The sequence below is a fragment of the Marmota flaviventris genome, chromosome 18 (genome assembly GCF_047511675.1).
Source record: "Marmota flaviventris isolate mMarFla1 chromosome 18, mMarFla1.hap1, whole genome shotgun sequence".
Lineage (NCBI taxonomy): Eukaryota > Metazoa > Chordata > Mammalia > Rodentia > Sciuridae > Marmota > Marmota flaviventris.
The window spans coordinates 19459293-19475024 of record NC_092515.1 but is presented as its reverse complement, the minus strand read 5'-3'; the positions used below and the strand labels follow the sequence as shown (position 1 = coordinate 19475024).

Genomic DNA, 15732 nt, shown 5'->3' with positions numbered 1-15732 from the left:
GGACCAAGCCAGCCAGTTTCTCTCCCAAAAAATGCTTTGTGTGTGTGTGTGTGTGTGTGTGTGTGTCAAGGTCCAAAAAACAAACAATCCCAAACCCAAACAAAACAAAACTAGATTTCTCCAGATCAACTACATCCTGTAAGTGAAAAATCTCTGCAATAAGTAGGAGTCATGCTTGTTTTCCCCTTTGGGAATCAGGAGATAAACTTTGGAACCAACTATTTTATTACCTTAATAGGCTATATATAGAACTCAAGTCAGGGAGAAACGCAGGTAACTCTGGTGTGTGGCACTTGACAATTGTTTTCCTCCCCACCCAGAGGAGAGGGCTGGAAGGTTGGCGCTGCCCTGGGGCACCCATCTTAACTGCAGCTCTGACCAAACGTCAGGTTCTGTGGTGGGCTGTCCAGGGAGCCTAGGACCCTGTTCACTGGGCTGTAGAGTTGGTTCCATACTCTCACTTGCCTGATGGGGAAATAGACCAGGGGTTGGGGGGAGCTAAGGTCTGAGACTACAGAGCCCTGGCCCAGCAACGGTTCTCCAGCAGGGCTCAGAGGGGGTCCTGGGGGACAGCCCTCCCCACCAGGCAGGCTCAGCCCCAGGTGGCAGCTCTCAACTCTAATCTCAGATCAGGCCTTCCTGGGGAAGGAAGCTGCTTATCACAGGGCAGGGTGACAGCAGGGAATGTCTGAAGCATTGTTGCTATTATCTCCAGCCAAAACTCTCCCAGATTTTTCCTTAGGGTAAACTTAACAGCATTCCTCCATCCCAGGATGAACCAAAGGTCGGGGGGACAGCACTGGACTAGTGTCTAGGGTCACTTTGGGAGTACATTAGGGCAGGCAGACCTGGAAGAAGGACAGATATCAGGGCCATCTCTCTCTCCTCTTTTTAAGCAGTGAAATGTAAATTGCAGACTCCATGTGTTTGTGTGTGTGTGTTGCTGGGGATTGAACTCCCGAGGGCTTCCCATTTGCTAGGCAAGTGCTCTACCACTAAGCTACACCCCATGATTTTCTTACTTTTTAAAGTGCATTTATTTATATTATTTTAAAGTGCATTTACTTATATTATTTTAATAATGGGTTTAATTGTAATTGTGGAATATTAATACAAGAAGATAACACACCTGGATCATTTCCCTCTGTTATCCCCTCTCCCGTCTCCTCTTCTCTACTCAAGTCTGCTACTTTCATGTTCTTTATAGATTCCACATATGAGGGAAAACCTGGGATGTTTATCTTTCTGAGTCTGACATTGTGCTTAATGTGATGTTCTCTAGTTCCATCCATTTTTATGAAAATGGCATGATTCCATTATTCTTTATGGCCAAATGATACTCCATTATGTTATACACCATTTAAAAAAAAATCCACCTATGAATGGTCAATAATTATTTGAAAAAACATTCAGTATCTGTAGCCATCAGGAAAATGCAAATTAGGAGTACATTACGGGGCTGGGGTTGTAACAAGGTGGTAGAGTGCTTGCCTAGCACGGGTGAGGTACTGGGTTTGATCCTCAGCAGAACATAAATAAATATGTCCATCTACCAAAAAAAAAAAAAAAAAAAAGACACTGGGCTTCCATCTCTTCCCTGTTAGACTGGCTGTCACCAAGAATATAAAAAACAATGCTGGTGAGGATGCAGGAGGAAAGGGAACCCTTATTCACTTTTGGTGGGAGTGTAAATTGGTACAGCAACCATGGAAATAGTATGGAGGTTCCTCAAAAAACTAAAAGCAGATCTACCATATGACCCAGCTGTAGCACTCCTGAGCATCTCTCCCCAGGACCATCTCTTACAGTCAGTCGGAGGATACAGGGAACTGGGCTACCCCAGAGCCGGGGATACTGATTTAGAAGTTTGTCACCTCCCTTCTTAAGAAGGTCCCACTTGCTAGATCCCTGAGCAGAGTCCTGGTCCATGGGTACCCGAATGCCAGGGGAGTGGAAGCCTGAGGCCAGAGGCAGGGCCTGCCCAGGGGCTTTTGTGCACCTTAGCATATTTCCTAGCAGCACTCAGATCACTGGCCTGTCTGTATTTACAGGACACTACAGAATGCTCCTAAGGTCAAGATTGCCCACCGTGGGCTGGTTTTTATTTTTATTTTTTAAAGAGACAGGGTCTTGTTATGTTGCCCAGGCTAGTCTGGAACTCCCAGGCTCAAGCAATCCTCCTGCCTCAGGCTGAGGTTCCCCTGGACTTCTTGACCCTCACCTCGTGCTGAGTTTGGAACATCTGAGCATGAGGATTCTTTGTCAAGCCTGGCTCAAGTTTCACCTCCCTGCTATCAATTCCCTCTTAAAGTTAATTTCCCAGGAAGCTTTGTAAAATGCCATTATTTCTTAGATACCTGACAAATCTCTTGATCTTCCCTTTCAAAATGTGTGTTTTTTTCCCAGTTGCAAAGCTGCTTGCAGTTTGAATAACACTATCTTCATTTGATCTTACATTTGGTTCCCTGTTTTTATGGGTACTCCACCACTGAGCCACATCCCCAGCCCTACTTTGTATTTTATTTAGAGACAGGGTCTCACTGAGTTGCTTAACACCTCAATTTTGCTGAGGCTGGATTTGAACTCTTGATCCTCCTGCCTCACCCTGAGCCGCTGGGATTATAGGAGTGCACCACCACATCTGTCTTCGTTCTCTTCTTCTGTAATGGTTTTTAAACATAAAATGTGTTTAACCTGATGGTGTAAATCCATTTCTCCACAGTCTCTGGGATATCCATATGAACAATATTTTCTCTGATTTATCTTCCACATGACAGACTGGAGCTTTGACAAACATTCAGGCAGAGGCTGCCTTGTCCTTTGCCATCTAAAAATTATTCCAGACTTGTAGTAGTCAGTTTTGCATTACTGTAACAAAATATTTGAGGCAAGTTTTACTTTATAAAGGAAAGAGGATTATTTGGCTTACAGTATTGGAGGTTCAGGAGCATGGCACTGGCATCGGTCAGCTCTGGTGAGGGTCCTCTTGGTTGTGTCCCACCACGGCAGAGAGCAAAGGCAGGAGTGTATGTGGGAATATGCAATCACATTGCCAGACAGGAAACCAGAGGAACTGGGGTCCCAAAGCCCCTTCTGAGGGCACATTCCCAATTGACCTAAGGATCTACTGCTAGGACTCACCTCTTAAGGTCCCACCACCTCCCACTCTGGCCACCCTGGGGACTGAGCCTTCAATACAAGAACCTGTGGAGAAACATACTTAAATAAGTAGGTCCAAACCACAGCAAGACCTGCCTTCAAGTTTATAAACTTTGGTTCTTTTCCTTCCTTCCTGACACTGCTGACAGTAGTTTAGGAGGGGACCCAAAAGACAGGTGTAACGTGTATGGCAGTGTTCACTTCCCTACCTGAGTTCCTACCAGAAGAACGTGGAGAGTCTGGAATGTGCAATCTTGCAACGTTGAGGACTTAAGTCATCATACAACTATTAGCAAGGTGAGCATGATTTCAGTCTTATCTGGGAACAATCTTTACCTACACACTCAGGAACTCTTGGAATAGGGCAATTCTACCTTAGCACTTTGATAACATCTTCCTTCTTTCCTTTCTGCTCCCCTTCCTTCTTTCCCTGGGGATTAAGCCCAGGAACTCTGACATGCTAAGCATATGCTCTACCACTGAATTACACCCCCAGCCATGTCCTCATTTTTGTGTTCTAAATACCTTCAATAAAGAACCACCACTTTTTATAATCTTGTTTCTGTCTGCCTGGTGTCTACTACTTGGGAGAACTGCCCCTTCCTGTGCCATTCTGATGGGCCACCATTAGTGAGCTTTCCATTACTATGACAAGATACCCAAGATAATCAACTTATAAGGAGGAAAGGTTTATTTTGGCTCACAGCTTAGAGGTTTCAATGCATGGTTTCTTGGCCCCATTGCTTTGAACTCGTGGCAAGGCAGGACATTGTGGTGAGAGGGCATGGTAGAGAAAACCTGCTCATCTCATGGTGGTGATGAAGCAAAAAACAAGAGAGGAAGGGGTGAGGGTCTCAATATTCCCTTCAAATATATGTCCTCAACGACCTACCTTCCTTCCAGTCCCCCCGCCCAGGAGAGCCAAGGCTGGTGACCAAACCTTTAGCTTGTAAGCATTTGAGAAATGTCTAAGATTCAAACCACGACAGTTAAAAACCAAAGGACCCCATTTCCCAGCCGCAGAGGAACACTTATACGGTGTCTAGTATCTCTTTCCAAAATTTTTCTTTTCCCCCTACATGTTGGGCATTTCCCTTAACGTCCTGTTGCTTACAACACAACCCTGGTTTGTAGAACATACTGCATTGTCCGGTTCCTCCATTTTCAAAGATCTATTCTTCATTGTGATAGCCAGGCCTGTCCCGAACAGGTGAGACACAGGATGCTCCCTGCTCCGACATTCTTGATAACGTGAGGGGCACAGGTACTCTTGCCTCAGAGTCAGCTAGAAGGAAGGCTAGCCACCTGTATTCGTCCATTTTCTGTTGCCAATAACACAGTCATAGATTGGGTAAGTTGTAAGGAAAAGAAGATGATTTTGGCTCACATTTCTGGCCAAAGGCCAAGGGACCACATCTTGTGATGTCTTCTTGCTGATGGAGTCCTGAGGCAGTGTAGGGTATCACAAGGAGTGCCTGTGTGTGTGTGCCTGTGTGTGTGTGTCCCCTTTGGTCCCCTCTTTATAAAGCCACCAGCATTCAATCATGAGGGCTCCATCCTAAAGAATTTGTCAAACGTAATCACATCCCAAAGGCCCTACCTCTAAACACGATGTTAGATTAAGTTCCCTCCCCTTTAGCACCCCACTGTGGGACGGTATTAAGGGGAGGGAACCTGCGTTTTGGAGGGAACAGTTTTTGAATCACCAGACCACAGGCACTCTACTCTCATCTGTCCTCTCTTTACAGAGGGCTGTCATATGAAGCAAGAGGATGGGGGAGGGCACAGCACACCCAGCACAGAGGTGGGGAGCCAACCTCGGGGACCTCGGCAGTGGTGTCCTGTCCAGCTCAAGGAACTGCCATGGGCTTCTCACGTCTGAAGTCTGCTTGGGCTCACTAACCACCTTCGTCCTGCTGTTTGGAGTCACTGGGACTGTAAAAGTAGACCCCCATAAACGTGTGTAAACTACAACTGTCCTTCTCTAATCCCTCCTACACGACCATCATCAAAAATGAGCAAGAGTTGACTGGGCGCCCTGGCACAGGCTGTAATCCCAGTGGCTCAGGAGGCTGAGGCAGAAGGATCATGAGTTCAAAGCCAGCCTCAGCAAAAGCGAGGTGCTAAGCAACTCAGTGCGACCCTGTTTCTAAAAATAAGATACAAAACAAGGCTGGGCATGTGTCTCAGTGGTTGAGTGCCCATGAGTTCAACCCCTGGTACAAAAAAAAAAATAAATAAATAAATAAAAAACAAAACCGAGGAAGAGTCAAGCCTGAGGGGGTTGGAAGGGAGCAAGCTCTCCACGAAGACCTGGCACGGGCTCACTGCTCCCAGGAAATCCGAGGCCAAGCCAGCTAGGCCCAGGCCCTTCCTGACCGCCAGCTACCATGACTCCTGACACCAGCCAGTTGTAATGGAGCAGAGTAAGGCCGGTCATGGGCCACACTGAGTGCTCCTGGGCTACCCAGCTCCACCCTGCTGTGCTGTGGGTGGGTAATTATTTGATTTTAGTTCAGAACCATCCCAAGGAGGCTCAGCCTCTGGTGTGCGATCCAGTCTGAACTTCACGTCCAGACAGCAAACATGGCTCCTCCCTGCAGGCCGGGCCACCTGTGCCAAGCCCAAGGAGGGACCCTGCTGAGCCACCCAAGCTGGTCACTGTGCCTTTCACTCCTGATGGCAGCACAGGTGGGTGAGGGCCAGGCCCAAGGCTGGCTAAGCTCCAAGGGCCAAATACTAGGATGTTTTTTCCCTCAAATCTCTCCTCTCAAAAAAGTTACTGACAACACGGAGTACTGGAAGGTGTAGAGGATCCAGAACTCTCACAGATGTTTGCTGGAATGTAAAATGGTGCAGAGAGAGGCCTGGCAATATTATTATTATTTATTTTTTTGTGGTGTCACCTCTGATCTCAGTGCTCCCCTGCACAGGTCAACTTGAAAACTAAGAATGTCTCTTACCAGCTCCCAGGACAGTCTTGTGCCCAGCCTTCTCTCCCCACCCAGTTCTGATTTCCCCCAGGGCTGCTTTTAATTGCTGTCCAAGGCAGCAGGGCTCACTTGAGTTCCTGGGTCGTGTTTAATAGCTGTTTGACTTTGATCACTTTCAACCTGATCAGGAATTTCCATGACTTCTGTACTGGGACCAAGAAGAACAGTATGGTTTCCTCCTCAAACTGAGACCTCAGGATGGAATGAGCAGAGCCCTCCAGAAGTCCTGCTCCCCCTGGTCTAGCCTCGCCTCATTTCCCACCTCAACCCCAGTCAGAAGGCCCTGCTGCTCCTGAGTGCTTTCCTCTGCTCCCAAGAGTCCTCTGTGTCCTTTAGCTCCTGAAACCTGTCCATTCTGCAAAGCAGGGGGCACTCCCAGTCCTCCATGAACCCCCATGGTCTCAGGCCCTTCTTGGAACCCCACAAGTTATCTGCTACTCAGTGGCCTTAACTTTTGCTGCTTTGCCGGCCTCACCCCCCTTCACACCCTGGACTTGCAGCCCATCTGTCTGAAGCAGGCGGGGGGAAGCTGGGCAAGGGACCAAGTGCTATAGGACCTTCCCCTCTTTCCTGGTCACCATGCAGTCCCAGGGGTCACTGAACTCACAAAGTATGTTTGAAATGTGTGTTTGAAACTTAAAGCAGAAATGTAAGAATGTTCACTTCTCAAGGGAATAAAAATGGTCTCACAAAAGCAGAAGACAAGCATTAAAATTCTTAATACACCTTTATACCACCATTTATCATATCCCTGTTGCACATAAGGTAAGTTGACACCAAATTCACATCTTCATACATGTATTTTGTATAATGATGAGGGTCTCCTTCCACCATCCTTGCTATTCCCCTTCTCCCTCCCTTTCCCTCCCACCCCTATTTCCTATCTAGAGGTAATTTTCCTCCCTTGCTCTCCCTCCCTACCCCACTTTGAGTTACTCCCCTTATATCAGAGAAAACATTCCACATTTGTTCTTTTGGGATTGGCTAACTTCACTTAGCATAATCTTCTCTAATGCCATCCATTTCCCTGCAAATGCCATGATCTTATTCTTTTTTAGTGCTGAGTAATATCCCATTGTGTATAAATGTCATATTTTTTTTATCCAATCATCTATTAAAGGGCATCTAGGTTGGTTCCACAGTTCAGCTATTGAGAATTGTGCTACTATAAACATTGATGTGGCTATGTCCCTGTAGTATGCCGTTTTTAGGTCTTTTGGGTATAGTCCAAGAAGAGGAATAGCTGAGTCAAATGGTGGTTCCATTCCCAGCTTTCCAAGGAATCTCCATACTGCTTTCAAAAAAAAAAAAAAAAAATCAATGATAGTTCATGTATATGGCATAATTTGCCGTGAACATACTTTATATACAGAGTTATGAAAAATCGTGCTGTGAATGGATAATTATGAATGTAATGTATTCCACTATTGTCATATATGAAATAATTTTTTAAAAAAAGCAGAAGAGATGTCAAAAATAGCTCCCCAGGTAATGATGATAGAGCAATGTTCCCACCAATGAGCCAACCCCGAGAATGAGACTCACTTGTACAGATTTTGAGACAGTTGATATAAATTCCTTTGAAATAAAAAAGTTATTTACTAATTATTTACATCTCCTAAGGAGATGTTACACAGTTTTAAATTCTGTTGAACCTTTCTACCCTTTGAAAAATAAAATTAAATTGCAATGTTTTAGCTATTGAACAAATTCAATAAAATGTAAAAGATATGACATTCTACCCTAATTTTCCAGCTAGCACTCAAAGGTCACTCCTACACATGACTAATGACAAGAACCAGGGCCTACTTAACCCCTAAAACAATACAAAATTTAGCCACTGGGGGTTTTGTTGAAGGATGTGTTCCAGGATTCTGTTTAGGGTCTTGATGTTCCTGAGTTCGTCCAGCATGCCTGGAGCAGGTGGCCCTGAATGGCTGGCACTTCCACCAGGAGTCCCACTGGGTGGTCCTAAGAGACTGGAAAACCTACCTGAGAAGCCATAGAGAGGAACAGAACATGGGCCCCCTAGTGTCCTTGTTGGTGGCAACAGTAGAGGGACCCCACCTGGGTGCTCAAAGGGAGAGCTCTCAATGAGTGGCCCTAGTATCTTCCCAAGAGAACCAGGAGGACTAGGAGAAGGCAGAAAGCCTCTGGTTCTACTCCCTGGGACATGAGGACCAGCACCTTACTTTTTTGCCCACCCAGGACGGAGGCATAAGCTGTCATTACTGCTGCTCCATCAGCTGCCTCATCCAGCTGTTTATCTGACACACAGAATGTGCTCCTCCAGCTCCTCCATTCCTTCCAGAGCTTACTCAGCTGCAGATCTAGAGGCCTGTAAACAGGCCAGCCCAGCAGGCCACCTGCTAACCTGAGCAATGACATAGTCTGAGTGGCAATGCAGCTAGAGGACATGACCTGGCTGAAATATATCTCAGCAGTACATTGTTAAGAAAAGCAAAATGTAAATAACCAATTAAACTCCCGCGAGTTTATTTCTTCCTTGCTCTAGCACTTGCTGGGCCTCTGCATTTCCCTGGCCACTGCTGGCTCTTGCAGATGGATGCTGCCCTGTGTCAGCTGGTGGGAGGCAGACCTTTCAGGCCATGGCGCCTAATCCACTGGCTCCTGCAGACTCTGGCAGGTGGAGGTGAGAGGCTTCCCGTCGCAGAAGCTGGCGCTGTGCCCATCCAGCAGGTCTCCCTGAGCGGTGCCTTCGAGGCACGCATACTTGAAAGCCGTGTTGTCCCACAGGCCTTTCCCTGCTAGTGTGGTCTGGAGAAGTTCTCGGATTCTTTGGTTTTCCTTGGAGGCAGACTTGCAAATAATCTCAAGCTCACCTTCCATTTCTCTGAGAAAAATACACAAATCAAAGGGGAATTTTAAAATAGCACAAGTTGAATATATTCACAGAGGCTTACGAACCTAAAGTAGAAGGAACTCAAATGAAAGCAAATTGAACATCACAGAAGAGCACCCACTGCGCTTCAGGGCCAGGGCAAAGGCTCAGGGCTCAGTGAAGCACCAGGCCCTCTGGAAACAGGGGAAAATAAAAACCAACCGACCAACCAAACAAAACGCAAAGGCACAGGCTTCAAAAGGATTTCTTATTTTTCTCCTCTAAGCTTTGCCTTTTCCTTGACTTTAGCTTCAAGGCACACATCCTCTGCTTCCTAAAGAATTAACGTGAGCAATAAAATAGTAAGACAGAGTGCGCGCAGTGGCTGACCTAAGCTGGCCAGCTGCCACAGTGCAGGGCCTGGCTGTGGGCACCCACAGGGTGAGCCACGTAGGCCTCCCTGTGACCCCTCCTCTGCCTGTCCCCACTGTGGCCGGGCCAACACTCAGGGACTTTCACAGGAGGCAGCCATCCATAAAGCTGCTGATGGGCCCAGACACAGAGAGGTAGGATAAGGAGGGAACTGGAAGAGTGGGTCACATAACTGAGGACACAGAGACTGGGCTGGACCACACGCAGGAGGCTGAGTGTCAGAGGAACCAAGACTTGTGGAAAACAAGGGGCAGCAAGACAAGGATCTGGGCAAGATGCCATGTGGGGTGTCGGGAGATGCTCACAGGGCAGACCTGCCACCGTGGCACAGGGGGAAAAGAGCAGGCCTTTCCCTGGTGGGGGCGGGGGGCGAGGGGCATGGAGCAAGCCTTGCCCAGAGTGCAGGGCTGGAGAGGCCAGGTGCCAGGTGCAGGACCAGCACCACTGCGCACAGAGCAAGGCACTGAGATTGAGGGAGGACAGCGACACGCTGACCTGTCCAGAGTCGCTTCCCCGTATGAGCCATTGCTCCCCCCAAGGCTCTTACGGCTGGGAGTTCTGCAGAATTGATTAAACTATATCTAAAGAAATCCTACGACTTCTATTTCCTCTCACAAATCACCCGCATATTCGATAAACTAGAGCAGTCATGTTTAAATGTCTGGCTGAACCCGAGAGAAAGGATAGGAACTTTCTTCAGGGGAAAAAAGATGACTAAATTAAAATCAAGAGGAAGGCATCAAAATGTCACCATTGTTTTGAGAATAAAAGCTGATGCCCCAAAACCCACATTTTTGTGGAAGGAAGAGGAGGTCTTGGGCCCATGGAAACTGAACAGGACAGAAAGTCCCAGGACTTGTTCATCTCTCTCCTCACAAGTTTTTCTTCCTAAAAATACTTCCTAGGCAGGTCATGGAAGTATGTGAAGGACCCTCACGGAAAGATGGCTGGGAAGATCTTCAGATCTTCAAAACAACCTGCTCTGAAAGGCTGACTCCCCTGGGAGGCCCACAGCCGCTGGCCTCTTCTCAAATGGACCTGGAGTTAGAGTTTACACTGTCCCTGACTGGAATGAATCAAGACTTTCATGACATTTTTGAGATAATAAGGGGAAAAATTCAATGAGGTGGATTAAATAATAAATTGGACATGGCTGAAGAGAGAATTAGTAAAAAGAATATTGAGCAGAAGAAACTATCCAGAATGCAGTTCAGAAAAATATATAAACATTATTTCATAATATATTATAAAAATATTATTAAATCTAATAATGGAATTGAGGATATAAATGTGTGTGTGTGTGTGTATACACACACACACACACACACATTCCTTTTGGATTTAAAAAAAAAATAGTTACTACAGCCTATTTTAAAAATCAATAATAAAATAGTTCCAGGTTGGAAATATTCTCTGGAATGAAAGAGAAGCAAAGGCCAATATTCTCTGGAGAAAAACATCCTCAATCTAGACCCTCAGGATTTCATAGATTAAATTTAATCAAATATAAGTTCATAGTAAAAAAATTACTGTAGACAGAAGGAAATAAATGATCTAGCAGTTTCACTTATATATATATATATATATATATATATATATATCCAGAGCAAATTAATGTGTCGAAGTAATATCTACACTCTCATATTTATTGCAGCACTATTCACAACAGACAAGCTGGGGAATCAACCTAAATATACATTGACAGACAAAAGGATAAAGAAAATGTGGAACATACACAATGGAAAATTATTCAGTCATAAAAAATGAAATCTTGGGGCTGGGGTTGTGGCTCAGCGGTAGAGCGATTGCCTTGCACATGAGAGAACTGGGTTTGATCCTCGGCACCACATAAAAATAAATAAAGTAAAATCTTCATGCAATTATTAATATAATATTTTAAAAAATGAAATCTTATGGGGCTGAGGTTATGGCTCAGTGGTAGAGCACTTGCCTAGCACATGCGGGGCCCTTGGTTCAATCCTCAGAGGCACCATATATAAATCAATAAAATAAAGGTATTGTGTCCAACTACATCTAAAAAATAAATATTTTTTAAAAATGAAATCCTATCATTTGAGAGAATATGGGTGAATTTAGAAAACATAATGCTAAGTGAAATAAGCTGGACACAGAAAGAAATACCACATGATCTCACTCACACATGAAATCTAAAAAATTTAATCTTGTAGAAATAGAGCAGAATGAGGGGTATCAAAGGTCGGAGAAGGGAGGGGTCAAGAGAAAATGCTCAAATGAGTACAAAGTCACAATTAGATACAAGGAGTAAGTTCACCTCCACAAAACGTCTCCAGTGTTTTTTGATGTGTATGACTTTTTAGACAGGGGCCTCACTATGCTGCTCAGGCTGGTCCCAAACTCCTGGGATCAAATGACACTCCTGCCTTGGCCTGAGTAGCTGGGACTACAGGCACATGCCACTGCAGTGGGCTTCTCGGATATTTCGAATCCACTGACAATATTTCCTCTATCATATGTTTGAGGGATAAAAGTGTGGGTAGTATAAAACCCTCCAAACACAGAGAACGAATTTTACTCGTAATCTTATGATCAGGATGTAACAAAAAGGGAATGACCAGAGACTTTAAGGTTCTCAGAAAATTTTAAAATCACAAAAGAAATAAAACAAATTAAATCTCTGAAGAAAGTGAAATAAAACAAAAATATCAAAGAGATGGAAAAGAGGAGAAAAAGGGAAAGGCAGTTAGAGGACTAGACTGCAAGTCCAAGTCAACAGGAATTTTTTTTTTTTTTAAATATTTATTTTTAGTTTTCGGCGGACACAACATCTTTGTTTGTATGTGGTGCTGAGGATCGAACCCGGGCCGCACGCATGCCAGACGAGCACGCTACCGCTTGAGCCACATCCCCAGCCCAGTCAACAGGAATTTTTAAAAGAGAGAATAAAGAAATGAAGGGCAAATAGAAATGAAGGCCAATGTTAAATCCAGATTAAACTGAAATGTAAAAATAAAACAAGCCTAAGGTTTTTTCCCAGAAAATTCTATGGAACACACACACACACACACACACACACACACACTTTCTATGAGTCGCTGGGACCTGGGGCTGGGAGGCCCCACCTTCTCTGCTGCAGGGCTTCATCCAGGACCTCCTGCTTGTCCTGCAGCATCTGGTGGAGCTGCCGCATCTTCCACTGGTACTGGGCTTTCTTGCCGGCAAAGTGCTCTTGCTGCTCCAGCAGTTGGTGATTGATGTCCCCCAGTTTCAGTGCTGCCTGCTTCTTATACGCCTGGCGGGGAGGAGGGACTCAGTGAGCCAGAGGACACTGCCCGGGGCTGCGTTCCTGCCTACTCCCTACACTCCTGGAGCCCACTAGGTTGAGCCCTAGAGAAGGCTGATCTGGGAGGGCAAGTCTGCATCCTCAAAGTGAAAAAAGTAATAAAAGAATTTCAAGTAAAAGTAAACCAAATTTCTAGTGTATATTATGCCATGGTTTTTTAATATGCAACAAATAAAATTAAATATTAAGTACTAGCATCACAGAACAAATTGGTTGTTATTGCAAATTAAACTACTTCTTTATTTTTTCCAGAACAACTTTCATCCCTTGTTCAACTGGTAATATAAGAATTAATGTCATGGCTGGGCTTGTGGTGCACCTGTAGTCCCAGCTCCTGGGGAAGCTGAGCCCAGGAGATCCAAGGCCAGTCTGGACAATGAAATGAAGCTTCAACTCAAAAAAATATAATAAAGTTAAATTAAACTAAAGAAAGAAAGAGCTAATGCGACACTGTCAGTATTATTAAGGAAACCCCATATATGAGCCTAATAAGGTCTGTCATTCTCTATTGTCAAACAAATGACAGTTAAAAGCCCGATTCATTTATTTTCCCTCTTTCAATTGCATCGTATTGTATTTTAGATCTTCACAGGCTCTCTGAGCATTTTTAAAACTATTGTCACAGGGACTCTGACACACACACACAGTTCACATAGACTCAACATTTTAAACAAATTCTAATATTCTAATATTTATATACAGTTTAGTGCCTAATTTTTAATACTTCTAATGAAAGAAATTTCTGATTTTATTAATGTCAAGTTTTCATATTTGTGATAAAAAAATGTCTGTTATTTCTGCTTTAGGGATTAATGAGGCTTTCATTGTAGAGAAGCTAAGATCAATTTTCACAATTGTTATTTATATATACATAAATATATCTTATTGATCATGTTGTTAAACCTTCTATGTCCTATTTATTTATTTTTAATCTTTTGACCAGTCTTAGACCAGGAAAGTAGATAAAGCTCTTATTACTATTTTAATTTATTATTTCCTAGAGTTTAACTTTATAGATTTGCTGCGGTGTCGTATAGTTATTCACAACGACAACATTATTAATTGTAGTCTTTAGCATCTTATTTATTATTTTTCATTTTTTAATTATTTAGTATTTTTTTTATTATTATTCATTCTGTGCTTTTGGCTTGAATTACATCTTGGCAGATGTAAAGAGTCAATGGCTGGGCTAGCGTAGCCCTCCAAGCCTCATGGAGCCTCTTCTCTGTCTCCCTCAATCCAAAGGACTTCTATTTGCAAAGCCAAGTGACCTAGATCTTGTCATGGCCCCTAACTTCCAAGGTGAGGCCCTCACTTTTAGATGTAATGTTTTGCTGGGGTTTCCCCAGAGTCTGCCCTGCTTAAACTGGATCCTGCTCATGGTTTCTTCTCTGGGTGAGTTCTATTTATACAAGCCAGCTAATGTCGAGTTTTTCTTAGCTTGTGAATGTTCCAACATATTAAATGCCACCATCTATTTCTCCATGACCAGGCCTTTTTAAAATCATTGTCCTACAAGTATATGCACTTGAGTCTAAGGTCAAAGACCTTATTCCCTAGGCTTGGAGCTACACAACCTCACAGCACCTTCTCCTTCAAAATTCCAGGTCCCCTGCTCTCCTCCCTCTAGCCTCTAGCCTACTGGTTCTCTCCCTGGTCCTGCCCAACAGAAGCCAGGTTGTCTGGTGATGCTGTGCGGCAGGCAGGGAGGCTAGCAGTCAGAACACAGCCAGCAAGGATGGGAGCAGGGGTCTAGGGAGGGGTGGTCCAAGGCAGAAGCAAGGTACAATGAGGATGGCTTTCTTTGAGCAGAGAAACTGGAGGGTGCAATCAGATTAAGGCAAGAGAGGAGCAGGCCAATGCTGCTCTTTAACTGGACCAACTAAAGCTGGGGTTGATGATAAAGCTGGCTGGCAATCTAACAATAGAGCCTGGAGAGTTTTCCATCTTTTTTTTTTTTTTTTTTTAAACAAACCACTATATAATTTTTTTTTTTTTTGTAGAGGAACCAAAGATGATAATTATTATTATGTTTTTTAGGGTACTAGGGATTGAACTAGGGGGCACTCAACCACTGAGCCACATCCCCAGCCCTATTTTGTATTTTATTTAGAGACAGGGTCTCACTGAGTTGCTTAACACCTCAATTTTGCTGAGGCTGGCTTTGAACTTGTGACACCTCCTACCTCAGCCTCCCTAGCCATTAGGATTACAGGTGTGTGCCACCACCCCCGGCTCCAAAGATTATTTAATAACTAGAGGGGTACTATTTCTGCAAGCAAAACCTTATATTGCTTTACTCTGTGAATGATCAGTGACGCACACATGCAAAATGAGTCATTTTCTTAAACACAGAAATCTACATGTAAGCCCCATTCCCCACAGAATCTCTGCAGTTAAAGGACCACTTACCTTGATTTTTTCCTCTAACTTTCCCAAGCGAATATTGCCTTTTATGATTGTATTCAGGACTCCGTGTTTTTCACTTTCTAAACATTTAGTCTAAGGAGAAAGCGAAGACAAAACTAAATGAGCTCTCAGTTTTACAGAAAAATTAAAATAATAAAAGATTTTTGGGCTAAGTGGTAAAGTGCTTGCCTAAGATGCATGAGGCCTCGGTTCCACCTCAAGCACTGGAAAAAATAAATTATTTTGCAAACAATGAACTACTCCCAAGCAATCTCCATTTTGTCTTCTCCTATACACACCACCTTGCCTCCATCTCCAGCTTCCCGCACTACTTGGGTGAGGGCTGTGAGCAGAACTCAAGACACAGGCTGAGGAGGGGAAGAGCAGGGACCAGCATGTGGGATGCTTCTCATGGGCAGGAATAGAAGACCTAGGCCCCACAGACGAGGGGCAAGGGTCATAGGGGCGTCCAGAACATATCTCTAACCTTGTGGAATATATAATGCCTTCAATCATGTCAAAGGAATAAGTACTAAGATGTAAAGTTGTAATGTGACTAATTTGATTCATTACAA

The 15732-nt window shown here is 44.3% G+C and overlaps 1 protein-coding gene across 2 annotated transcripts in view; it reads right to left on the bottom strand.

Moving 5' to 3' along the window:
• Nucleotides 1-7727: 7727 nt before the first annotated feature.
• Cep89 (centrosomal protein 89) overlaps nucleotides 7728-15732 on the bottom strand; it is a 62958-nt gene continuing 54953 nt past the window's right edge. For both annotated transcript variants that reach the window (XM_027941430.2, XM_071604409.1), the window contains 3 exons: nucleotides 15161-15250; nucleotides 12528-12697; nucleotides 7728-9006 (listed from right to left, as the gene is read on the bottom strand). In XM_027941430.2, the coding sequence (XP_027797231.2) occupies nucleotides 8769-9006; nucleotides 12528-12697; nucleotides 15161-15250 (498 nt within the window). In that variant the 3' untranslated portion in view covers nucleotides 7728-8768. The remainder of the gene's footprint in view (nucleotides 9007-12527; nucleotides 12698-15160; nucleotides 15251-15732) is intronic.